This window comes from Eptatretus burgeri, chromosome 5 (genome assembly GCF_056783735.1).
Source record: "Eptatretus burgeri isolate ZD-2024b chromosome 5, Ebu_testis_v1, whole genome shotgun sequence".
Classification (NCBI taxonomy): Eukaryota; Metazoa; Chordata; class Myxini; order Myxiniformes; family Myxinidae; genus Eptatretus; species Eptatretus burgeri.
The window spans coordinates 80,503,960-80,530,909 of NC_140965.1; the positions used below are offsets into that span (position 1 = coordinate 80,503,960).

Here is a 26,950-nt window from a genome sequence, read left to right on the forward strand (position 1 = left end):
CTACTTCTGTCCAGTGTCTATTTCTCGTTCCAGTTTTGTTAAGTTTCCCCCCTACGTATAGGATAGGGGTAGGCTTGTATCTGTTGTAGGGTTTGTTTTTACAATTACTGCTCCCAGTTTTTTCATGGTACTTCAGAGCTGTATCTCGGAGCTGGCTAGGACTTTCGGAATGAAATTTTCCATCAGATCAGTAATGGGAAGAAAAAGTAAGTGGGGTTGGCATTTGTTTTGACCTTGACCTAATTTTTAAGGTCATGACCTAATGATAGACAATTGAACATTTTTCACCACAACACGACTAAGGTTTATCCAATCAGAACGAGATTGCCCTCTCCAGATAGCCTAGAGCAAGACACATTTACACTTAATTTACATCATACCACTCTGAGTTAAAGGTTAAGGTCAAATGGTGGGCTGAAAAAAAAAAAACTTTTTTTTTTTTTCTTCACCCTCTCAATTTTGCTAATGTGGAATCCCAAAGACCGCTTGGCCTTCCAAGATTGTCCTTACATCATAATCGTGTACCTGCATTGAAGTTGTGCACCTGATATTTAATTTGTTCTTGACCTATTTTTTCTGATTTTGACCTCATTACCTAAAAACACATTTTTTGATCACAACTTAAATAATATTGCACCGATTTTCATGATGTTGAGATTTATGGATAGATTGTTGATGGGGACACATTTCTTCATTTACACTTTATCACTATATTTTGAAGGTCAAGGTCATATGGTGGTCCGAAAAGAATATGGTCATCATTGGATCGCGTGTGCAGTGGGAGGCTTACCCTTGGCGATCACTTTGTAATTGGAGATATGAAGTTCCTTGTGAAGTTTTGTTTCCATGTACTCTCAATGATGCATCATCATTTTCACTTCTTTACACCATCTTTGTGATTTATTTCTCTTTTTCTTAATGCATCGTCTAGTCATAAAACTACATAATTCTTCCAAGAACGTTGATCTAGACTGGAGAATCCCAGAGCCGACTCTTGATAAAATGACGTGCTGGTCACGCATTACATGGTCTAAAGGGAATAATACATCTTCTTAATGGCAACCTCCCTCCCTGCAGTCCAGTGAAATGGTGCTTGTTTGAGATTGAGGGCATCCATCCATTATTGACAGAGACAGAACAGCATGTACAGGTGGAATTGCTCATGATGTGGAAACTGATGATCAGAGATCAGAGCGTGAAAGAGATAGTCCTGATTTCCATGGATTGCTTGTGATGTGGAGAAATCCGACTCATCTGTAGTTGACAGGGTCCTTTTTCGCACAACGTTTATGAATTTAGATCATATTGGCAACTTTTCGTGATGCAGGCAAGTGGCTCTCAGAGATTGAAATGAGAGAGAAGAACAGACAGACTAGTTAAACAAGTCATGTTTGTTGCAGTGCTGACACCATCAGGTCCAGGTACGAGTGGAGGAGTCAAGAATTGGAATTTCTCCATCTTTACAGGAGGGAAGCTCCCTTGTTGGAGGGGGTTTTCAGTGAGGATGGGTGGGGGCAGAGAGGGGTTGATGGGTGTGTGAAGTGAGGGATCAAGTACCTTGGCCTTTTACGCACACGCAGTTAGCCCTTGTGTAAGTAGTGCCCGTCATTACCCTGTCCCTCAAGAGTGAAGGAACAGTTGAATGGTACGTAACGGAACCAAACTTGATGAACTGCTTCCAAGGTTTTTTGTGGAAGGTCAGTGACTGAAGAGTTCAGACCTCAGGTGGAACTGCTGTTGAGAAATCCACAAACAAAAACGTGGTGCATTAGCCATCATTCATGTCGTCGCTCTAATCTGATGAGTATTGTCGCCTGTTTTTTCACACAAACTCTTGGCGAGCTTAGCAAGTTGGAAGTTGCAGTTTGTCTCAAAAATTTGTTAAAATGAAGTTGTCAACAAAATTATATTATTACTGGCAAATGTAAGTTTTGTTTTCTGTGTCACTTGTGGGTTTCTCTGTCATATTTAGTCTCGTTTTATTTAATTTTACCTTGCGAACTGTTTCTCATTTAATCCTCCTGCCTGAAACATGTATTTCTTAGTTTCAGTTCTTATTTCTCACTTCAGCTTGAACCCTACATGCTGCCAACCATGGTGTTGTAGAAAACAGGTCATTGAAACAAATATATTTACACCATCATTATCAGAGAGGGTTCAGCACTACTTGCAGTGTTAATGAGATGCAGGTCGTGCTCAGATTAGTTGTGGGTTACAATTCAGGCATTCTTCCTTTCCATATCCTCACCTGGGGACCCAAGTGATTTCAGGAAATGACCTGAGACTTCCAATGGGTTGATATTGACTACAATGTTCTCCCATGATGATTCAAAATTTATTGCAAACAATTTTTGGCACAGAAAGTAACTTTAAATAGCATTCCAAAGGTAGGATTTGTATTCATGGGGTTTACACTTGATCGATAATTATGTGGTAAGGTCTGCAGAAAATAAAATGGAATACCATTGAATCAAGGAGCACTCGTGACACATGTAGGCCTATGCACCTTGTGGATGAACATTTGGATCGTACAAAGAGTAGAAATCATCAAAACGCTCAAGGTTAGAGAACTCCCTTGAGGAAAGCAGTTTACCTTGATTTCGACCAAACTCAATTTGGCAAGGCAAGTTCAATAATTTGATGTGAAAAATTGCACCTGAGCAGAATGCCGAGCTCCTTGCATGGCTCGGAGCACTCCGAAAGAAGGCCATTCTGAGATAGTTCCCTGGGGCTTGGAAGAACATAATTCTTGGTAAAAGCAAAATTGAGGGACAGATGAAAATTGGTGTTTTTGTCCCACATGATTTGATGTCCCAGGTGTATGGCAGAGTCACACATGAGGAAACGTGTGCATGCTGGAGGTTGGTTATATATATATATATATATATATGTATATATAATGTATATATGTAAATAATGTGTGTGTGTGTGTGTGTGTGTGTGTGTGTGTGTGTGTGTGTGTGTGTGTGTGTGTGTGTGTGTGTGTGTGTGTGTGTGTGTGTGTGTGTGTGTGTGTGTGTGTGTGTGTGTGTGTGTGTGTGTGTGTGTGTGTGTGTGTGTGTGTGTATATATATATATATATGTGTATATATATATATATATATATATATGTGTATATATATATATATATATATATATATATATATATATATATATATATATATATATATATATATATATATATATATATATATATATATATATGTATATCAAAGCACCCACCCATAGGGTGGGTCAAGTTTGTGCATTACTTGCTGAAGAAAGAGTATAGTCTGTGTTTTCTCAGAAGACAAGATTTTTGTGTGGTGTGTGCTTTAAACGTTCCAGATGGTCTAACTCTAAAGGGTACGTTCCATTAGCAGTAGTTATTGTCTTAGGGGTTAAAAGGGTCTCATTTCTCAAGCAATAAAATGGGTCTCAACTCTAAAAGGTCCAAGTGGTCTAAAGCTCCAAATGGTCAAGTGTCCAATCTGTCTAATCTGTCTGAAGGGTGTAAGGGTTCTAAAGGGACTTAAGGGGTGTAAAGGTCTAAAGGTTCTAGAGGCCTAAAGGGTATCAAAGTTCGAAAGGGTGAAGGGATCTTAAAGTGTGGAAAGCATCTCAAATGGAAAAGGGTTCTTTGTTGTCTTCAACAGTTTTACAGGTTTTTGGTGTCTTCAGGGTTGAAGGGTATTCGATGTCTTATGGGTCTCTGGGGTCTCAAGGGTGTTTATGGTCTTAAGTGGTCTTCAAGGTCTTCAGGGTCTTAACCCTTTGAACCCGAGTGGCCGTTTTACCAGCCGCTATTCAAACCTCCATATACCCGAGTGGCCAGATTTTTCTCCAGGAAGCCCAGGGTGGGGGAGCCGAAAGTCCAAGGAGCTCAGGGTTCAAATGCTTAAAGGTCTTAAGGGTCTTATGGATCTTATGGGTCTAAAGGGTCTTTGGGGTCTTAAAGGGTCTTAAAAGTCTTCAGGGTCTTCGAGGTTTTAAATGGCCTTGGGGGATTTAAGGGTCTTCAAGAGTCTTTGGGGTCTTCAAAGGTCTCAGGGGTCTCCACAGTCTAAACTCTAAAGGGTCGAAATGTTTAAAATGTACATTACATTGTCAAGTACATAATTAATAGATGTAGGCAGGGTGCAACTGATGTTCAAACAGTGCATAATTAATACATATATAGTCACACGACTTCATGGACAGATGTAGTCTTAAGGGTCTTCGGTGTCTTGGGGGTCTTAAAGGATCTTATGGGTCTCAAGGTTCTTTGAAGTCTTAAATGGTCTTATGGATCTTTGGAGTCTTCAGGGAGTTCAGGGTCTTTGGGGTCCTCAAGGTATTAGGGGTCTGGGGTCTGAAAGGTCTTAAGGGTATGAGTGGTCTTCAGGGTCTTCAGGTTCCTCAAGGTTTTAGTGGTCTTTGGGGTCTGAAAGGTCTTTAAGTGTTTCAGGAGTGTTAAGGGTCGTTGGGATCTGAGGGATCTTTGGGGTTGAAAGGGTCTTCAGGGTCTTTGGGGTCTATGAAGGCTGAGGTGGGAAATGAAAATACCCTTGGGACAATCCCCGGGTTGGACTTGGTCTGTGTGCCAACTGTGCTGGTTGTCAGTCCAGCGGTCCATAAATGGAGCAGGATATCTCAAAAATTTATGGACACATTCGGACAAAACTTGGTGAACTGGTTGGGTGTGTGACAAGGACGAATTGATTCGATTTTAGTGAAGATCCGAATCCAGATTCTAGAATTTTAAAATATATTTTCGAAGTGATTCTTCACCATTCTTCACCTTCACTAAAGTGATTCTTCACCTTTGAGAGATGGGGGCCAAAAGCAATATGGAGCGGGATATTTCAAAAAGTTGTCAACGAGTTATGACAAAACTTGGTGGATGAGTTGATTATGTGAGAAGAACAAGCTGATTAGATTTTGCTTCAGGTCGGATGAAGATTCCGGCCTATCAGTGGGATACAAAATGTAAACTGTTCAGCGTGGTAGAGGTATGCGCTTGACCGAGTGTCGTCGTACCACTGTTGACCACGTGTTGGACAGACTGAGAGAATTTCTGTGTTAATTTCTTTCGTACGCCTAAATGTAAGTTCAGAATCTGGCACATCTGATAAATCAAGACTTCTTCGTTGCGTTTGATTAAAGCAAGGTTAAAAAAATATTGATAGGTTTAAATGAGTCTTTAAAATATGTCTACAAGTGCTTTTGCTGAACGTGATGTTCATATTCTTATAGGGGATGTCCACCAAGGGGTTAACTGGAGGCTGTATATCGGGGCATATTTTGGTCAGTTATGTAAAACCACTTTTTGAGTGTTCATTCAACTGCAAACATCTGCAGCAGGGATGGTATTTCCTTGTTGCTAGGTAACTGCTTGGTTGGGTGCCAAGGTGCTATGGCAATGGTGGGCACTGAATTGATTCCCCCATTGTTTGGAACTGCAATTGGCATTTTCATACTGCCCACATGTCTTTCGAGGATCTGCTGCCGACTCCTAACCATCGTATCACAGGCTGTGGAATTATTTTTCCGCTTTCATAATCGAGCTACAGCAATTATTTATTCATGGAGAAATCATGTGTATGCATGCGTGCGTGTCCATGATTTACAGTGTTTTCCCATTCGGTAAATATAAAACAAGACGGACTGTTCGATGACGTGTCCAAAGACATACCAAAGATCCCATCATGTCGGTTCTTGGTGCAAAGAATGCTTTGATGTCTTGTTCATTCTTCGACGTACTGGTTCTTGCATCAATTGTGTTTTTAATTTTTATTTTCTTCATTTTTCCAGATTCGTCCAGAGCTGCTGCAAGAGCTTCGCTCGGAGTCATGCAAAGTGAGGACATTGCGTCGTGCGATCAGCGTTCCGGCTGAGACGGCTGCGGGATCTGCTGATCTTGACCTCGGTGAGAGGACGTCGCATGTCACGAAACGCATGCGACGTCTCTGATCCTCACTCCCCTCTCTCCACCCCCTAATTCTCCCTTACCCCCTTACCGCCTGCCTCGAGCATACCTCTCTCCTGGCTTCATATTGCTATGTGTTAAAAACATTAAGCTAACCGTTTTTATGATTGCAACTTTTTTTCTCATGTGGGTATATTGTATAACAAATTGCAAACACCATTGTGAAGAAAAAAAGTGTGCTCTTGCATTGTGCTCATGATAAACATTATAAACATTCTTTGTGCCGCTGTCAATGGAAAATGTATAACCTCTCACTATCAATAAACCCAGTAGTGAGGAGGCCATGGGCCATAAGTCGTAACCTCAGCTCTCTTCTCCCCCCCTCCCCCCCATAAGGAATTTTAAAGACGGTAAATATTTATAAAGCTAAGAGTATTATTGTCGATATTTACACACTTGATAAGAAATATGGCAGAATAAAGGTATGCGCCACGTTAAAGTATGGTTCCGTCACCAAGGGAAGAGCAAAATGAGTAAGTCTTCAACTATACCGCATCCTTATTTCTGAAAGTCCAAAGCTGTTAATGAGAACAATTTGCTTTTTAAGTGGTGAAGCCACTTCAATATTTGGCTATGTCCTTCCTTTCATCCATCCGTCTGTCCATCCATCCATCCACCCGTCCGTCCGTCAAAAATCAGGAAGAACAACCTTTCTAATTCACTGTGTTTAATTCTAGAGGGTTCTAAACAGTTCTAAAGTGTTCTAAAGGGTAATTCCAATCTATATTACAAGAGAGCTGTTTGTCTCTGTGTCTGTGTGTGTTGCCATTTTTCTCAGAGATGGCGGAATGGATCTTCATCCAACGTTCAGGAGTTCATCAGTGAGTGCCTGGGTGTGTTTTAGGCAAAAAAAATCCCTTCATTGTGCCTAAGCCTTTTTGATTAATTTTGATGAATGACACTTATATTCAAGTTCACATAAACATAAATTAAAAAAAAATAAAGCATAAATAAATGAAAGACCAGACATTTAAATACAAATAAACCTCTTGCGGAAGTGGTTGAAGTTGCTGGGCCATCTTCTTCTTCTTCTTCCTGAACGGCACCTTATTTATAGATTGGGGGCAAACTTAACCCAACAACACCGAAGGCACATTCACAAGCATCTAATGCCACAGCTAAGGTAATGCTTTTACAATACCTCTTCACCAATAATCTACAGGGTGTTTACAAAATCCCTTTACCCCCTCTGCAGAACCTGATAAATGAATATAAAGAACACACAATAGGTATGAATGTATATTGAATGCACAAGAATTTTATTGGTTTACGAAAATATATTTTCACGGAAAAAATAAGTGACCACTATATTCGTTATTGTTGTCTGTCTGTCTGTCTGTCCTGAGCATAGCTCCATGGGTTTTGATCCGATCCTGACAAAATTTTGGTGGGAGATTTATATCATGATTTAGTTGTGTTTTCCTGAAAATGGGCATGGTGCGCCCATTATGGGCGGAGCCACGCCCAAAAAAACGTGTTTTTAGGGGGTAGCCGATTTCAATTTGCATCTTCTCCGAGGGGCTTTGTCGAATCTGACAAGGGTTTCAGTATTTGGTTAGCGCAATGGCAGCTGCATAGCCCCACGGAGCTCGATTTTTTTTTTTTTCATTTTCATCCCAAGGTCAAGGTCACAAGGTCACGAACTTAGAAAATTGCGAATTTTGACACAAAAAATTTTCTTCTCCGAGGGGTTTGTAGAATCTGGCAGGGGTTTCGGTATTTGGTTAGCCCAATGGCACCTGCATAGCCCCACAGAGCTCGATTTTTCATTTTCGTCCCAAGGTCAAGGTCACAAGGTCACGAACTTAGAAAATTTCGAATTTTGACAGAAAAATCATACGACCGCCCAAACTTTGAGAGCTAGGATGACAATATTTTTTATGCATAATCTTGAGGTCATTCCCCACCTAAAGTCTTGAAACCATTTTGCTCTATCTCGAACACCTTGCCCGTGGCACCCCCTTAAAGTTTGTTTTTACGCTGATTTCATCAAAGTATGGATAATGCGAGGAGTGTGAAATGCCATATAGCCTATATGACATTATATTGTTCCTGGAATGTTCCAGAGGAAGTTTTGCACCAAAGGTCATAATCCTTGACCATTGACCTTTAAAGGTCACAAGGGTCAAATTTTCAAAGTGGGAATCGAACCGGGTTTTCGACCTTCTTCGACGAACTAACTCCAATAAGCTATAGCACGTATCCTGTTTCCTTATTTTCATGTCCACAACATTGTTTTGTGACCTTTAATGGTTATGCAAAGGTCAAATTTTTAAAGTTGTTGAACGAAACCGGGTTTTCGACATTTTGCAGCTTTCAAACTGCAGCTTTTTGCAGTGAACCATCGTCGTCTTCAGACTTGTCATCATTAAAATCGAAATAGTATCGTTAACATCACCACATATACACTAAACTTACCAGGGTAGATAATGATTTGGGAGGGTGGTTGAAGGAGGGCGGGGGGGGGGGTGGGGGTGGTGATGGGACTTTTCAACCACCCTGCATGGTGCAGTACATCTTTCCATGTGAGAAGGTGATTTTACAATCTCTTGATTTTGGGTCTCTTGACTATTGCATTTCCACAGGGTTTCCACAAATCTCACAGGATTGTGAGTTGGACAGGCGACTGTGACGGGCCATGTTAAAATCGCTATATAGTGCCTAAGCCTTTGCAGCTATGTGAAAGGGAATTTCATAAAATCCCATAAGTGATTCCTAAACCCAATCCTTGGTGGGTATAGGGAAGTGTTTTCGCCCCCACAAAAAAATTGACGAGGTAACACTGGGCAGTGCCGAGTATCCCTACTAGTGGGTTATAAATGGTTCTTCTAATGAGTTATAAAGGGTCATTCTAAAGGGTGATTCCAAAGGATGATTCTCAAGGGTAATTTGAAAGGGTAATTCTAATGGGTAATTATAAAGGGTAATTCTAAAGGGTAATTCTCAAGTGTGATTCTAAAGGGTAATTCTAAAGTGATTCTAAAGGGTAATTCCAAAGGGTAATCCTAAAGGGTAATCCTAAAGGGTAATTCAAAATGGTAGTTCTAAAGTGTGATTCTAAAGGGTGATTCTAAAGGGTAATTGTAAAGGGTGATTCTGAAGGGTGATTCTGAAGGGTGATTTGAAAGCGTCATTCTAAAGGGTGATTCTGAAGGGTGATTCTGAAGGGTGATTTGAAAGCGTCATTCTGAAGGGTGATTTGAAAGCGTCATTCTAAAGGGTGATTCTAAAGGGTGATTCTGAAGGGTGATTCTGAAGGGTGATTCTGAAGGGTGATTCTGAAGGGTGATTCTGAAGGGTGATTCTGAAGGGTGATTCTGAAGGGTGATTCTGAAGGGTGATTTGAAAGCGTCATACTAAAGGGTGATTCTAAAGGGTAATTCTGAAGGGTAATTCTAAAGGGTAATTCTAAAGTGATTCTAAAGGGTGATTCTGAAGGGTGATTCTAAAGGGTGATTCTGAAGGGTGATTCTGAAGGGTGATTCTGAAGGGTGATTCTGAAGGGTGATTCTGAAGGGTGATTCTGAAGGGTGATTCTGAAGGGTGATTCTGAAGGGTGATTCTGAAGGGTGATTCTGAAGGGTGATTCTAAAGGGTGATTCTAAAGGGTGATTCTGAAGGGTGATTCTGAAGGGTGATTCTGAAGGGTGATTCTGAAGGGTGATTCTGAAGGGTGATTCTGAAGGGTGATTCTGAAGGGTGATTCTGAAGGGTGATTCTGAAGGGTGATTCTGAAGGGTGATTCTGAAGGGTGATTCTAAAGGGTGATTCTAAAGGGTGATTCTAAAGGGTGATTCTGAAGGGTGATTCTGAAGGGTGATTCTGAAGGGTGATTCTGAAGGGTGATTCTGAAGGGTGATTCTGAAGGGTGATTCTGAAGGGTGATTCTGAAGGGTGATTCTGAAGGGTGATTCTGAAGGGTGATTCTGAAGGGTGATTCTGAAGGGTGATTCTGAAGGGTGATTCTGAAGGGTGATTCTGAAGGGTGATTTGAAAGCGTCATTCTAAAGGGTGATTCTAAAGGGTAATTCCAAATAGTGATTCTGAAGGATAATTCTTAAGGGTAATTCCAAAGGGTGATTCTAAAGGGTGATTCCAAAGGGTAATTTGAATGGGTGATTCTAAAGGGTGATTCTAAAGAGTAATTCTTTAGGATCCGAATGGGAAATTCTAAAGGGTTCTAAAAGGTAATTCTAAAGGGTTCTAAACAGTAATTCTAATGGGTTCTAAAAGATAATTTTATTGGGTTTCAAAGGGTAATTCTAGATTGTTGTAAAGGGTTCTAAAGGGTGATTCTAATGGGTGTTGTTTGTTTCTAATTTAAAAGACGATCTGAAATTTTCAGTGTAAGGTTACAGGCTTTCTTGAGGTGCAGCAAAAATGCTGCGGCTGGTGCTGCGGTCTTGTGTGAGTAGCTCTTGTGTGAAGCTGCTCTAGCAGGGTCCACTATGTCCTCCGATGATGGTTTGGCAGAGATCTTGTCCAAATGAGATGATTAACTTTCTTTTTCTGCCCAATGAACCCGTCAATCTCTTGCCAGCATTGTCAGCTATTTCCCATGAGAGGCAAACTTGGTTTATGAGATTGTGGTTGAGTAGTGGCACAAAAGTATGAAGCTTGGGGATGATGGCCAAGGCATCATGGGAGATTATTTCAGCGTATATCCGATGAGTCCATGCCAGATTATTGATGCTTCCACAAACCTGTTTGTATCTGAAGCAGTAATTTTAAATTGCTCAACCGTCTGTCATTTCACAACTTCTGAGGAATACACAAGTTCCATCTTTATATCGTTGCAATGCCAAGATTGTATTGCAGTCCCAAATCTTTTCACGAGCTTAGCTTTCAACTTGTCTTGAATGGCAGATTGTAATGGTCTGGGCTATCATGTGGTATAAACAGCAAATATCTTTCCTGAACGACCTGTACTCAAAAAATAGTTGGCCTTTTGATGGTGCTTTCCTTAACATAATATTTTATGTATTCAAAAGCTTTGGATCGGCCCATTATCATTTTCATCCCGGCTCACAATGCAGGGAAAAGCAGGTTAAAATCCCACATACAAAAACGTTTGTCCATTAATTGTCTATGAATGCCCTTGTCCTGTATGAGCTTGTCCACGGGCTTTATATCACTATCGTAAAAATACACCTGCCTCTTGAGCATTCGCCTCCTCAATGTCTTGCCTTGCTCTTTTTTCACAATGGTCATCTGTGTGGGTGTAGTCCCTGCGACACGAAGTGTGCAGTAGTCATCGATAGCTGTTGTGAATGTGCTACAACTTTATCAAGATGTTATTCTCTTTTTTTTTTTCTTTCTGAGACTGCTTTGATAGACCCTTCTGCACCTTTTGAAACATTTATGAGATATTCTTGTTTCCTGTGTACTCTTTATACATTGATGGACCAATCTCATCAATTCGGGCACTGACGTTGCCTCTTGTCTTGAGCATATAAATTGTTTTTTGAATTCCTCTAAAAAATAAACTCCTCGAGGTTAATATAATGGAAGAATGAATGAAACAAGTTAAAACTTGAGCAATCTTTGATTGTTTGGCTTTGGATGTTACAGCGGCTTTTGTTTTCAGTAGTTTTTAATGATATATATGGTACCTTTCAAATTGGATTGTTTGCCAAATTTGTTCAAGATAAAAGTTTTCATATCTTTATTTGTGTGGTAACTTGAGAAGATGTTTCAACATTTGTCAAGTCATTATCAGAAATTATTTCTTAATGTTGCAATTCTCTTGGAACTTTAGCTGTAAATTCTCAAGGTGTTATGTTAATAAATATATAGATAAAGCCTGGTGTTGGCTTAACGGTTAGGGTATCTGGCTTAATGTTCAGGTCTTGAGTTCAAGTCCTTTCCCCCCTCCATTGAATTAACATCAGGTGGGTTGACTCAGCCTGCCATCCTTCCAAGGTCGGCGAAATGAGAACCAGCATGCTGGTAACGGGGAATTGCACTATCGGCACAGCCGCACCCCAGGAAAACGATGCAGCCAAACAACCACAGGCTGCATGTGAATAAATAAATAATTAAATTAAAAAATGTAAAAATAAACGAGTAAAAGAGCAATCGGAGATTGCAGACCCTCGCCATAACTAGTTTTGTGCGGTGTATTTTGTGTGGCGTTTATGTATTGGTGTGTTATGTAATTAATGAGACATAATTAGAACTGCTACTATAACTGCTGGCAGTGACGACCGGGTACCAAGACGTCCCGCTTTGATGCAACCCTGCTTTGATCGGAAACCTGACCCTGACCCATGACGTTTTTTTTCTTATTATTCAATTTAATTCAGAATTGGATTTAAATAAATTCAATTTAAATCAAATGGAAGACCAAATAGGTTCAGTCCTGCATTGGAGTAATCAGAAGGAACCCAAACAAGCAAAAAGCAAAGATGAAGTCATCAGGAGGAACCTGGATAGGAATCACATTTCAGCAGATACTCCTTAACCCTCAAACACATCCAGGCACAGCCAAGTGAGTCTTATTCAACAAAAAAAGAACCCACATCAAAAAATCAAATAATTCTGGCTGCCAGACCATGCATTCAAACAAGATGAAATTTAAAACTATTGTATGTATTCCTCATCACTACTAGATCATAATTGTGAAGTTTCATTTCGATTGATTAAGTGATTCCTGAGAAAACATTATTTAATATCTTTCTTTAATCCAATATGGCTGCTAAACCATGTGATTTATGTATTATTCCTGAACAAACTTGTACATGCATGCCTTGGGGAACATTGGTGTGAAGTTTCCCCTCGATCTGTCCAGCCATTCTGAAGAAGAAGATTTTTATATGTTTTAAGGTAAATCCAATATGGCTGCCAAACCATGTCACCTATGACATCATATGTATGAAGCTTTTGTTCCACATGGATAGGTGGTCATACGTGTGAAGTTTCGCCTTGATCTGTTCAGCCCATTTCAGAGAGATTTTTTGAAGGTTTAAAAAAGACAACACAATGTGGCTGCCAAATCGCATGACCGATGATATAATCAAAAAAAAATTTGTGGACCATTTTATCCCTAGATTGCCCTCAAAAGTTTTCGTACTGAACGGATGTCATGTTCTACAGATGCAATTATGATGTCATAACGAAGTAACCTATGATGTCATCAAAAAATCACACTCATTCCCCATGAGTACTTTCTATGGACCAAGTTTCAATTTTTTCCTTGTTGTGGTTTCAGAGATCGAGGTCCAAAGTTTTTCCATTTTTCCAATATGGCTGCCACAGCACGTGAATTATAACGTGGTAATTATCGTAAAAAACATTCTACACGAGTAGTCACACCAATGGTGAAAATTTTGTCTCAATCAGACAAGCGGTTGCGGAGAAAAAGCACAAAAGTTCTGTGCAGACAAACAAACAAACAAATGGACCCAAATGCAATACCCTAGCCGAAAAAAAGTGTATATATTGTTGCGGGCCGGGGGTCGGTGGTGAGAACGACCACTAGGTGGGGAAAGCTACGTTGTCTCCACCAGACTCCCCGGAATTGTAGGCCGTCGCTCTGGATAACTCCGCGAGCCGGCGGGTCGTTTAACCGACCGTGGTCGCCAATATTTCAACCGCGTGGTGTAGGGTTATTTTGTCAACATCCAATGTACCTAAGTAACTACGCGGACTCAGCTACCAGGGATCCACGCCCTCGGAACGCCTGGCCAAACCGAATTCACTCTACCGGCAGCGGTAAAATTACACCGACCGACTAACCACTCTGTCACCCACCTTTCCGGCTCAGATGCAGTCGATCGTACCGTGACCGATGCCCAGGACGTACCGGCTACAATTGTCTGATTACCGGGGATAAAACCCCGTCTAAACTCAGATCCGATCCATGCTGGACCAATGCAAGAAGGGACGGAAATGAACTGGGGACATTTCTAACAAGTTTTATTTGCAGTAAAAGACAAAGGCAAGACTTAACGCGAATATGCAAGTAAGGAATATTTACAATGATCCAAAAACACTTATTCAGTTCTACTTAAAGACGGGCCCACACGCAGACACACACACACAAATAAAAAGAAACCCAGAGTTCTTTATTGGACCCTCACAGCCGAGGAGAGAGACAAGCTGGGGGTCAGAGTTCGGATGGGTACCTGGCCGTCATAGAAAGGGGGTACTCCGTGCTGCGACACCTGACAATGGTCGCTGGATTGGTCCCCAGTCGCACGTGTTGGACTCGAGGTTCGTGGCGGAGCTCGGGTGGTGAATGGCCAGGGTCCACGGAGGGGGGGGGGTCGGGGTCGCTCTTTCCTTCCTTGTAGAGGGCCAGCAGAGACGTTCGTCACCTCGACGACCTTCTGCTCAACTCTCGTGACAGCCCTCATAACAACCACTGTTACTACCCCTTCATAACAGCCTTCGTAACCCCTTCGTAATATCAAAAAAACCCTTTTGTGACAGCAAAAACCCCTTTCGTGACTGCAAAAACCCACCAAAACTCTGCTCTCAGAGAGTGCTCAGGGATTTTTATGGACCTCACTCAGCGCAGAGGGGCCTTGGTGAACACACCTCACTGTCCGCCTTTGATTGGACAGGGTCCCACGGCATACCTTTCCGGGGCGGGGTTTTGGCCTTGTTTGGAGAAAGCCGACCCTCCCCTCCGTACATGTTTGAGAAAGGTCGTGGTGGTGAAACTACCTCGAACATCCTCGGGAATCCGTCTCAGGCAAAGGTGCGCTGTGGCCCGCGAACTGAGGGCTGCAAGCACGATGGTACCGTGGATCGTAATGGGCCGAGGGGTCATCCAGATCGGATGGTTGTTAGATGGCTTGTTAGATGTAATAACCTAACTAAAAGAAATTGCAACGCACGCCTTTGATTCTCCCACTAGACAAAAGGAAGGGGATCTGACTACACACATACTTAACGACATAACTGACTTTTGGGACATCTGTATGTAGAATGCAAATGGTTTCCAGATCCGTAACAATATATATATATATATATATATATATATATATATATATATATATATATATATATATATATATATATATATATATATATATATATATATATATATATATATATATATATATATATATACATACATGGTGTCCCAAAAGAAATACAACTTTTCATCTGCAAAGAGGATGGTCATAACATATATTTTTAAAAAAGATATATGGCTGGATAGAAAGCTGAAAGGTTGAAGTTTATTGTACCAATGTCAAAATTGCCACCAAAATTTAAATTTCAGTCCAGTATCATCGTTTTCTTTTAGACCACATGTTCGACGTAGGCTCCACATTGTCCGATCACTGCCTGCAAACACATTGTCATGTTCTCCATCACTTTGGGAAACGTTTCCTGAGGAATGTTCTGGATTTCTCGGTGGATATTTTCCTTCAGCTGATCAAGAGTCTGAGGCCTAGGGTTTCCAGAGATCCTGTCCTTGAGATACCCCCACAAGAAGAAGTCTGGAGGAGTAAAGTCAGGGAATACGGTGGCCACTCAACGTCTTCGTAGAGGGAGATATAGCGGCCCTCAAAATGTTGGTTGAGAAAACGCCTTGTTTCCCTGGCTGTATGGGGCAGTGCCGCATCCTACTGGAACCAATGGGTTCTCATCTGGATCAGGTTGTTTCTCCTACAGGCCTGAGTACGTAGCTCAGGCAGATAGAATTCCTGAATCATTTCGCGAAAGTTCCTCTGGTTTACTGTGCAAGTGTGTCCCTGGTCATCTTCAAAGAAGTATGGACCAATTATCCCATACCAACCAATCGCCACCCACATGGTGACTTTGAGAACAGATCGAGGCACCAGTTCAGTTGATGCATTACCAGGATTTTCAGTTCCCCAGCACCGAAAGTTTTGCTTGTTTACCTCCCCGGACAAGTGAGCATGGCATTCGTCCGTCATGTGAAGTTTTTTGAGGAAGTCTGCATCTTCCTCCAACTTTCCTGAGAACCAATTTGCAAAGTCGAGTCGTTTGCATTTCTCTTGATCAGTAAGCACCACTTCCGTTTGAATTTGTATGGAAAGGCATGAATGTCTTGACAAAGGATCCTCTGAACGGTTCTCTTTTGAATGTTTGTCTCGGCAGAAAGTCGTCGAATCGATTTTTTTGGACTCTGAGCAACTGCCTGTCTCACCATTTCCACATTTTCTTCACTACGACCTGTCCTCTTCCAACCACTGTGACCCTTGTGAAGGTCACAGATGGTTCCCACATTGGTAAACTTTGCGATGGTGCACTTTATTGTCCGACAGTTTGGTGCATGGCGCAAGTGGATACCGAAATGTCTCGAGTAAAGATGTTGCACCTGTATGACACTTTTCGTCTGGTGCCAAAGTTCAACAATTTTAATCCATTGTTGTACAGTCAGTCTTGGCATTTTTCTGGTGCTTGCTTGGTATCAAAATAAACTTCACGGCCTCTGCAACAAGAAATGAAGCATTAGTGACAAAATTACTGCTTTTTTAGGATCAAACGAAGCATCTTAAAAGTTGTATATTTTTTTGGGACACCATATATATATATATATATATATATATATATATATATATATATATATATATATATATATATATATATATATATATATATATATATATATATATATATATATATATATATATATATATATATATATATATATATACAGTGTATACATCGACTTATACATGTCGTTACCCTCATAACAAAAGTGCCTAAACTTCATCAATGAATAAAATGACTTTGGCACTTTTGTTATGAGGGTGATATACAGATGTGTGTGTGTGTGTGTGTGTGTGTGTGTGTGTGTGTGTGTGTGTGTGTGTGTGTGTGTGTGTGTGTGTGTGTGTGTGTGTGTGTGTGTGTGTGTGTGTTTCTCCTCCGTAACTCCAAAAAGATGAACCCTAACGGCCTGAAACTTTGCACGCATACGAAGGGAACTCCAATGGGGTGCTTGAAAGGAAATTGGGTGTTTGGGTTAATGTAATCACCCATTTTGAAGATAATTAATGGTCTTATTTAATTATCCTTTATCAAGGCTACTTATTCAGCCACTTTGTTTGCCCTCTGTCAGCTCGCTTGGGTCGTAATTCACATTTTTTTTTGCTTGCTCAACAATGCATTGACTTGGAGCAGGCTGCAAAATTGGTTTCTTAACGATAAAACGCTCAAATTGTTTTTTTCACATTCCTCACTCATGTCATCGAATGCCTCATCTTCCTACCTACAGATCACTGGATACATCACATCTATATATTACTAAAACTCTCATCTTGTATATATGTATGTAGGTATGTATGTATGTTCCCGAAATACAGACAATACGGTAGAGGATAGCGCAAACATTTTAGAGCCTCCTTATTCACCATTCTCCTGCGGTGTGCAGTATCAAGTTTTGTTCAAATCGGGAAATGAAAAAAATTATTAAAAAATCAATCACCGATTCAGTCAAGTATTCTTCGGAATTATTTGATCAATGCAAACAACCTCAGCGGTATAGGTCGCTGGACATAAATATATATATTTTTTTATGACTTTTTTTTATCAACCGCTGTCCCAACGGGAATCCATCTAGCAGTTAGAGAGCTGGCTGAGCTTCATTCTTAAAGTTGCGCCCAAAAGGTTCATTGATCTCATTGGCTAGTGATGACCATCCGATTTATAAAAAGTGATTTCTTAAGTGCGGCTTTCTCGGGGTTAAGGATTATTTGATCCTTCAAGTAGACCCTTCTAGCCCTTCCAATCTAAACATCGCACCCAAACTGCCCCTTCGGTATTTGGACATATAGTGTGAGATGTGTTTTAATTTCATTTGTTAAGTTTTAATCCCTGGGGTTAACGGATAAGAAAGGGCTAATTAGGGGTTCATTAAGAGTTCAATCTCAAATTGGCGCCCAACACCTGTTCTGATCTCATAAGATTGCTTTACCCATCCACCAACTAAATTCATCACTTAAGAACGATTTTTCTCTGGGGTTTACGGATAAGAAGGGTCTTAAGGGCTCAGGGGTCTTTAAATACCCTTTGGAAAAATTATTTGATTGAGCTGACGCCCATTTATTTACATGACGGGGGTCTATAGATGGTTACAAAAAACACAAATTACAACCATTTAAGAAACCATAGTACCTGGGGTTAATGAATAAGAAATGAGTAGTTAAGGGTTCATTAAGGGTTCAATCTCAATTTGGTGCCCAACACTCGTTCTGATCTCATAAGATTGCTTTACCCATCCACCGACTAAATTCATCACTTAAGAACGATTTTTGTCTGGGGTTTACGGATAAGAAGGGTCTTAAGGGCGCAAGGGTTTCCAATAGCATCTGGAATACAAATTACAACCACATTCCGAATGCCTGGTTCCATTGCGTTGTCTTCATCGACAACCGTTTAATGAACGTAGAATACGCTCCGGAGGCGTAGATATAAATTAGGAAATGCATGAGAAGATATAAATTTGTGGGACAGGGTTAAAATTTTTCACTTTTTCGAGATCCACTTCCACCAGTACAGGTAGCATTTTCTGGGCCGACCTTGACAGTGAGATGATTCGCAAACTGAGAAATCCTCTACTCATCCGGTATATGCTTAAAGTTTATATGAACTTCGCCAGTGTATCACTGTACAAATAAACAAATTAGATAAGACCAGAATAATCTCCACTTGTCTTTCAACACGTCTCCGATGACCAGTGCCAACAGCTGTAGCTAGGCCCATGTATACAGTAGTAGGATGCTTTGGCAGACAAGACGGTAGTCGAAGTGAAACCGCGCTGCCACCTCAAGGCCTTTCTGGCCTGAAAACGAAATTAATCCAGAAGAGTCGCCTGAAATGGCTGCCAACGTGGAGACAGAGATGTCAGCATTTCCACCTTCACAGAATTTAACTGAGAGACCAGAAGTCGAGGGTGAGTTTCTCTTTACCTTCACGTCTTTTAGTTTCCATTGCTATACTTGCTGCATGTAATATTAGCATCGCAATACGATCACCGAATCGTTCTTATAGTTATATCCATCGAATTCATGTTCGCAAGATGGCGGCGCCCTGGGAGTGACAAAAATATAGACGTTCAACCATTCGCCTTACAGGTCTGTCAGATATTTTCAGGTCATGTTATATTTTCACTGAATGACCTTTGAATCAAGTCTCCTATTACGTTTTCAGATGATAACCGCACTGTTACTGTGCCGGTTCAACCACAGCACTGTATCATCCACGTTATCCCAAATGAAGCAGGCAAAATCATGAAAATGACAGACGAGAAATGGATAACGGTTCGCAAAGCTGCCGAAAGTAGGACAATGACGAAGTTTGCCGAGTCCAAATATCGCCTCGTGATAGACAACTTGCCAGAAACCCCCGATCAACTCGACGGATATCACAGTAAGTGCTATAAAAATTTCACAGCCGTTCCATCTTCAACGCTTGTTGCTAATCAACATAAAGCTGTGCGCACCACGCAGCTGCGTTCAGCAGCAACGTCACCAACACAGTCGCGCATTGGCCTTCTTCTGGCTATTTGTCTATACTGTGATAAAGTGTGTAAATCTCTAAGTGATGGGGGGGAAGGAGGGCCTCGGAAATTGTCAAACCAAGGAAGCAGACAGAAAATAAGGGATGCAGCAGAGGATCCTAAATGAATCTCACGTACTGCAAAAGATAGCTGGTATCGATTTGATCGCAAAAGAGGCGAAGTTTCACCACAGCTGTAGGAATCAGACTCAAAGCTGCGCTGAGATCAAAAACGAAGGATTCCAATTTATCAGAAAAGGCAAAACGTGCCTTCGGCGACATTCTTGCCTATGTCAAGGCAAACGTGCTTCTTGGTAGTCGTCCAGAGTATCTCAAATCCATCTACGATCGGTACTTAGACATTTTTGATGAACTCGGCGAGGAGTCTTCCATCAGTAGTACTTCATACCTCGCTGAGCTTCTGCGGAAACATCTTGTTGGAAGGGTGACCGTGTACACTCCTGAGAATAGAAAATCGGGCGCCATCGTCCATAACAGCCTTTTAGACTATGCCTCCATCAAGGTTGTCTATGATTTCAAATCATCGCCGGAAGGCCAAGTATTCACGGTGGCATTGTTGTTGAGGAGGGCGTTGAAGGGGGTGGAAAAAACACTATTGAATGATCCACTCGATATGGATTCCTTGCTTAGAGGGGAGGGTAAATCCCCCGAACTGGTTGAAACATTCTATAGAATTTTGTTCGGCAGACCCAACATGAAGGCACATTCTGAATTGGTAAGACGTAGAGCCACGTGTGCTAGCGAAGATGCACTCTTTATTGTTCGCAATGGCAGAGTCATGCTACGAAAACACATCCTGCTCTCTATGTTGATAAAATCCCTTACTGTTAGCCGGAAAATACTCACGGTGCTGAACAAATTCGGATATGGCATCAGTTACAGCAAGGAAGAAGAGCTGGAGACAGAATTGGCAAGCGCAATTATAGAGAAGGACAAATGCGCTCCCGATGGCACAGCGCACGGTCTTGTTATGGGTAATGCTTGGGATAACTACGATGAACTTACCCACACGCTGTCTGGGTCTGATACGCTCCATGATACAAAGGGTATCTTATACCAAAATCAGCCACTGCTTAGGCCGACTGGAATCACTACAGCTTCTTTACAAACAAATCCATCACGGGTCTACCACCACCCGATACCATCAATATGGACGAGGCTTACCAGGACTTCTGCAATGCCATAACATCTGCGGCGAAGAAAGCAATCCCACGCGGCCGCCGAAACAACTATACGCCGTGCTGGGATTCTGAGTGCGAGACCCTCTACCGCTCCTTCCTTTGTGCCCCACCGGGCACCGCTTCCAATGTTGCTGCCACCAATCTACTCGCGCGGCTTGACCAAAGGAAGCTTGAGCAGTGGACCGAAGCCGTCAACACCATCGACTTCTCGCACTCCAGCCGCAAAGCATGGATTATCATAAACAACCTCACTGGCCGGTCAGCACACTCCCCTCGCCAGTTCCCCGTTTCTGCTAACACATTGCGACCCAGCTGGTGAAGAACGGGGTGTACAAAGCGAGGGACCGCAAGCCATCTCGACTTGTGGCCAAAGGGGTGTCTGACCTCTGGAGAGCGGAAACACCAGATAGCGAAAGTATCTCCGATGACTTCACCCCGGATGAGCTCGCCACCTCCCTCCAAATACTGAAGCCACACAAGTCTCCAGGCCCCAATCACATCTGCCCGGAACTTATACTCCATGCTGGCTCTGCATTGAAGTCCTGGTTACGCGAATTCCTCTCTTCCTGCTTGCGCCACCTCAAAATCCCCAAAATCTGGAGAAGAGCCCTAGTAGTCGCGATCCCCAAGCCTCATAAGCCACCAGGGGACCCGAAGAGTTATCGCCCGATATCTCTCCTTTGTGTCCCCTTCAAAATCCTTGAGCGTCTTATCTATGCCCACGTCGAACCAATTATAGATCCGCTTCTCCCTCTGGAGCAAGCTAGTTTTCGCATGGGAAATCTACCATAGATCAGGTCACTCTTATGACCCAAGACATCGAGGACTGCTTTGAGGCTAAAAAGAAGGCCGGTGCTGTGTTCCTTGATCTCACAGCTGCCTATGACACTGTATGGCACCGCGGCCTCACCGGCAAGCTGCTCTGCCTGCTCCCAGACAGGCTCATGGTCCGTATGATCATGGAACGTGTCTATAACCGAAGCTTCACCCTCACCACCGGTAGCGGACAGCGAAGCAGGTTACGACGCCTTAAGAACGGCGTCCCACAGGGATCGGTCCTGGCCCCCCTCCTCTTCAATATCGACACCCACGACCTGCCGAACACGGTCTCCCCAAAGTACGCTTATGCGGACGACCTGGCGATCGTATACCCGGCAAGGAAGTGGGAAACACGAGAGGGGACTCTGAGCCAGGACATGTCTACTTTATCGGCATACCTCCAGAAATGGAGATTGAAGCTCAGCGAAACCAAAACAGTGTCTGCAGCTTTCCATTTGAACAACAGGGAAGCAAAACATGAGCTAAATGTCAACATCAATGGAAAACCCCTGTCCTGCCCTGAGCCAAAATATCTTGGGGGAGCATTGGACAGGTCGCTCACGTACCGCCGACACCTGGAGTCACTACGCAAGAAGCTAACATCCCGCGCCGCGCTGCTAAGATGACTGGTGGGCTCCGGCTGGGGTGCGGGTGCTGTCATGTTATGTACAGCAGCCTTAGCCCTGGTCTACTCCACCGCCGAGTACTGCGTGCCCGTCTGGTGCCGCAGTGCTCATTCCCACCAGATCGACATTGCCATCAACGGCGCCTTGCGTACTGTGATAAACATAAAGCTGTGTTTGTGGATGCCTGCGTCCCACACCAACGGACAACCTTTCCATCCTCGCAGGTGTCCAACCCGCTGAGCTTCGCCGTGAAGAAGCCACTCTATCTCGCACTCGCCGAGCACTGGAGCCAAATCATTTGCTCCATCTCGAGCTTTCTATTTCATCAAATGAGCAGCCCCGGCGACTGAATTCGAGACACCCATTTGTGCCTGCCGCATAGTCGTTGCTGAAAAACGCCAATGACCTTAACATCAGTGCAGCCCACTGGGCGGATCACAACTGGAGTGCGGAATGGCAGACGAACTCCACCAGACTCCGTGCTTTCATTCCCGACGTCGGTTCCCATACAACCAGAATGCCCTTGCCAGGACTGGCTTGGGTACGACTAAACCGTCTACGTACTGGCGTGGGACAATTCCGCTCAAATATGCACAGATGGGGTGTGGCACCTTCTACGGCTTGTGAGTGTGGCGTGGAGGAACAAACCGCAGACCATGTCATCCTTGGCTGTCCCATATACCGTGCCCCAAGCGGGGCACACGGTCTGCGTGTTTTGGATGATGATACAACCCAATGGCTGCTCGACACCTGCCCCGACATAGAGCCCGGGAGCGCCGCCACAGCTCCGGGGTGGTAAAAGGCATAGACCCTCGGCCCCTGAGCGTGGCGGGAAGAAAGAGAATGAAACCAAGATCAAGCTCAAAACGAAGAAGAAGAAGTAGCCACTGCTTGTAGAAGAGATAGAAAATCCAGATCCTCCCATTAGGACTGTTCGTCAGCCCACTGTGACAGCACCAAGTGTGACCCCTTCAATGTCATCGGCAGGGTCCAGCAAAAAAAAAATGAAGAGAAAATTGGTATTGCCACCCACGGAAATCCCCCCATATTGAAAAAAAAAATGAAGATGGATATGTTCGACTTCATACACGCTGATATTGAGCTTCCGGACCTGACGCAGCGTGCCCGGAAACTGGACAAAGTGTGGATGATGGGTCACTGTCTCGGAGCGAACGATATGCCGATGAGGTCAGGATTCAACGCTCGATTTCATCAGGATGCATTGCCGAAGCAAAACGTGTACTACATGGCAAATCTCGACAAAGCACCAATGAAAGATGACGTCGTCGCCGAAACTATGCATATCAGCAAACGGTGTGCCGAGGAATGCGGTCAGATGTATGCCTTGGTAACTTATGACTTGGTTGTTGCCAAATAAGCACACAAAATCCAAGTCACTGATCAACCGGAATTTGATGATGTGCTCATCATGTTTGGTATGTTCCACATCCAGCTCTGCCATTTTCGATCCATCGGAAAGATGATTGCAGAGTCAGGCGGACCAGAGCTGTTGATCGAGTCCGGGGTGCTCGCTTCGAATTCCCTCAGAGGACTTATCGAATTCTCCAACTTCAACTGGTGCAAACGCCTCCACCAAATGTTCACCCTCGCCATGGAGATCCTGCACTTTCGTCAGTTTCTTTCTGAATACCCGGAAAAAAGATCAAGTGCTTGATGAGCTAAGGGTTTTCAAATTCACCATGCCAATGGAGATCGACTCAGTATGCGAGAGCGATACGTTTCGTGATGTCTATAGGGCATATGATGACTATACGAACTAAACTCTTGAGGGCACTCAGGGACCAACACCTCAGTTCTGGATGATGTATGTGAAGCTTGTCGAACTCTACCGTATCGTTGACCGCGGATGCCGTGAAAAAGACGTTGAGCTATTCACCATGGCACTCACTGAGCTGACTGATTTGTTTTTCACCATGAACCGGCAGAACTACGCGAGATGGATGACCAAATACCGTTTGGATCTCATGAATATAGAAATTACGCATCCAGGGTTGAGGAACATACTGAACGCTGGAGCGTTCTCTGTTAGAAGGACCGATAACGAGTTTGCACGCCTTCCAGTTGACCTCACATTAGAGCATACAGTCAATGCAGATGCAGCATCGAGGTTGACTGGATTCACATCGGCGACAAACAACTACACTGCACGCATTCGTTGGAGTGTCACGAAGGGCAGTCGTGCAGCAATTGCAAGTGAGGCCTTAGCTATGGCCGGACTGGTACATCATAGCGACACTCAAATGGAACTCGGTCCATCGAGAATCAAACGCGACAACGAGGATCTCAAGCGAATCACCTCAAGCATTGTCTCGTCGGTAAATCCATTCGCCATCGATACCGATGCGCCGCTAATCAATATCAGCACAGGGAAGAGTGTCCCCGTTGCCGTCAATAGTTCTCTGCTCAGTGTACCGCAGGAAGGTCGCAGGATGCATGAGAAATTCGTTCGCGAATGCCTTGATGATCCGACACGCTTTGAGCGACCTATTACCCGCAACAAACTTTTGACATTCGCGAAACAGTGCGTAACCAACTGACGTGCCCCACAGAACTCAAAGGAGGCAGAACTGAAATGTACAAGCCAGTTACTCGGAAGACTTACCTTCATCGAGGCTAAGGCCAAAGTGGACTTCGAATTCCTCTTCATTTCCACTCGCACCTGTGCCGCTGTCTATGTGTAAGTGCGATGGTTCAATGGCGAATACAGCAAAGAGCGCCCTTTTCGACAAGCTGGAGAAAACAGTTCCTGATCACGGCCATCCGACTAATGTGAAGGTACATCTGATAGATGGAAATTTTCTCCTTCACTGCCGACCACCACCAGAAAACCGGATATACCCCCGACTTACGGTGGTCTGTCATGGGGTATCCTCATTGCGGCCTTATCCCACCAGTCAAAACGTATGGACATAGCGTTTGACACTTACGAGGAACCTTCCATTAAGGACTTCGAACTGGAAAGACGAGGAGCCGAAGAGCAACGTTACGTTATCAGTGGCCCGGACCAGATAAGACCGAAGAACATCGAGAAAGCTCTGAAATCGAGTTCCTTCAAGAGAGGTCTACCGGAATTCATGATGGATGACTGGGCTGGGGAGCAGTACCAACACATTCTGGAAGGAAGACTCGTTTTCCTCGGTGTCAACGGTAAATGTGCCAAGTATTCTGTTGTGAATGGTGGAGTGCAGAAAGAATTAATTCAAGATCTGTTCTGTAATCACCCAGAGGCAGACACGAGATGGTGCTTCCATTTGACAGTGGCCGACCTCGATTGTCAAGATGGCGGCATTGTAGTGCGTGCCTCGGACACCGACATACTGGTGATTCTCCTTCACCATGTTCGTCGATTTACATGTACAATTTGGATGGAAGTTGGGACGTCCGGTAAGGATAATCGACGCGACGTGAACGTTACTAATGTAGCAGCGCAAATCGGTCCGGATGTGTGAGCAGCTCTGCCTGGCCTGCATGCATTCACGGGATGTGACTACACATCAGCATTCGCGAGGAAAGGGAAGAAACGGCCGTATGATATAATGTGTGCCCATGACAAGTTCATTCGGGGTTTTACGTCCCTCAGCTACAAAGAGCCGGACGATGAAATGTTTGCCGTCCTCGAGGAGTTCGTCTGCCTCATGTACGGTGCGAAAAAGACCACGGCGCTGAACAACTACCGATTGATGTTGTCAATCGCACGTATAACCGCAAATCGAATTCCATGCGACCGTTTGACAAACTGAAGAGCATCGAAGGCAGCAGCATCCCGCCTTGCTCAGCTGAGTTGCGGCCACATAGTGTAAGGACTGGTTTTGTGGCTACAATGTGGGCCAGTTCCCACCTGGCTACCATACCGAAATCTCCAACTGCGGGATGGGAAATCGTTGATGGTCACTATCGAGTCATCTGGTTTGATGGACAGCAACTGCAACAGGTGCTTGTTCCAGAAATACCAGTTGAAATGGACGCTGACGGTGATCCATCCAGAACGGATGATCTGATGATGGATTCATCATCTGAAGGTGAAGCAAGAAGTGATGATGATGATGATGATGATAAAGATGATGATGAATGATCATGATAGTGATAATTCTGAAGGGTGAATGAGCCAAAATACCTGAAATGTCAAGCTTGTTTAGGTGGGCCGAGATCCTCAAAGTTATTTTTACTTTGTAATGGTCAGTAATTTTTATTCGTTGTAGTCTCTGATATGTAGCACGTTTAGTTTTTGATAACCTATCATATTATTCGTATAGCTGGCTCTGATTCAGAGAACGGTTCATGAGTGGAGTCGAGACACGCATCTGGAGTTTGTTAAAAAAAAACTGTTCGTGTACCAGACGTAGACCCATCTTCGAGCACATTCGACAGATTTCTTATATCATTCTGTGTTTACGGCATTGTCATGTCATCTCCCTCTGACTGTTAGCACAGTTTTCCTTATGCTATGTTCACTTTTCGACCCCCAATGTGTTGAATTGTCCCCCCGGTTATCACAACATGGTCCGTCAGTGTATATCAAATCGATTTCACTGAGAATGTTGTGTGTTCATCTTGCGTTTGATGATCATTGTGCCACAGATATTACAATACACATTAGAATTAACATAGACTACACACGCGTTGTCGCTTTTTTTTTCATTATCTCAATGTGCCCTCTGCCTCTCGTGTTTCCTTCTCCGGCTATGTGAAGACCCTTGCGCCCTTAAGACCCTTCTTATCCGTAAAGCAAAGAAAAAAATCGTTCTTAAGTGATGAATTTAGTCGGTGGATGGGTAAAGCAATCTTATGAGATCAGAACGGGTGTTGGGCGCCAAATTGAGATTGAACTCTTAATGAACCACTAATTAGCCGTT

The 26,950-nt window shown here is 43.3% G+C and overlaps 1 protein-coding gene across 5 annotated transcripts in view; it reads left to right on the forward strand.

The window, feature by feature from the left end:
* Positions 1–26,950, forward strand: part of LOC147026805 (ras GTPase-activating protein nGAP-like) — a 204,312-nt gene that overhangs the window by 82,823 nt on the left and 94,539 nt on the right. For 4 of the 5 annotated variants that reach the window (XM_085882597.1, XM_085882596.1, XM_085882594.1 and 1 more), the window contains exon 3: positions 5,773–5,887. In XM_085882597.1, the coding sequence (XP_085738723.1) occupies positions 5,773–5,887 (115 nt within the window). Of the gene's footprint in view, positions 1–5,772; positions 5,888–6,750; positions 6,769–26,950 lie in introns of those variants that run through there. The other variant, XM_085882598.1, reaches the window with a different exon arrangement.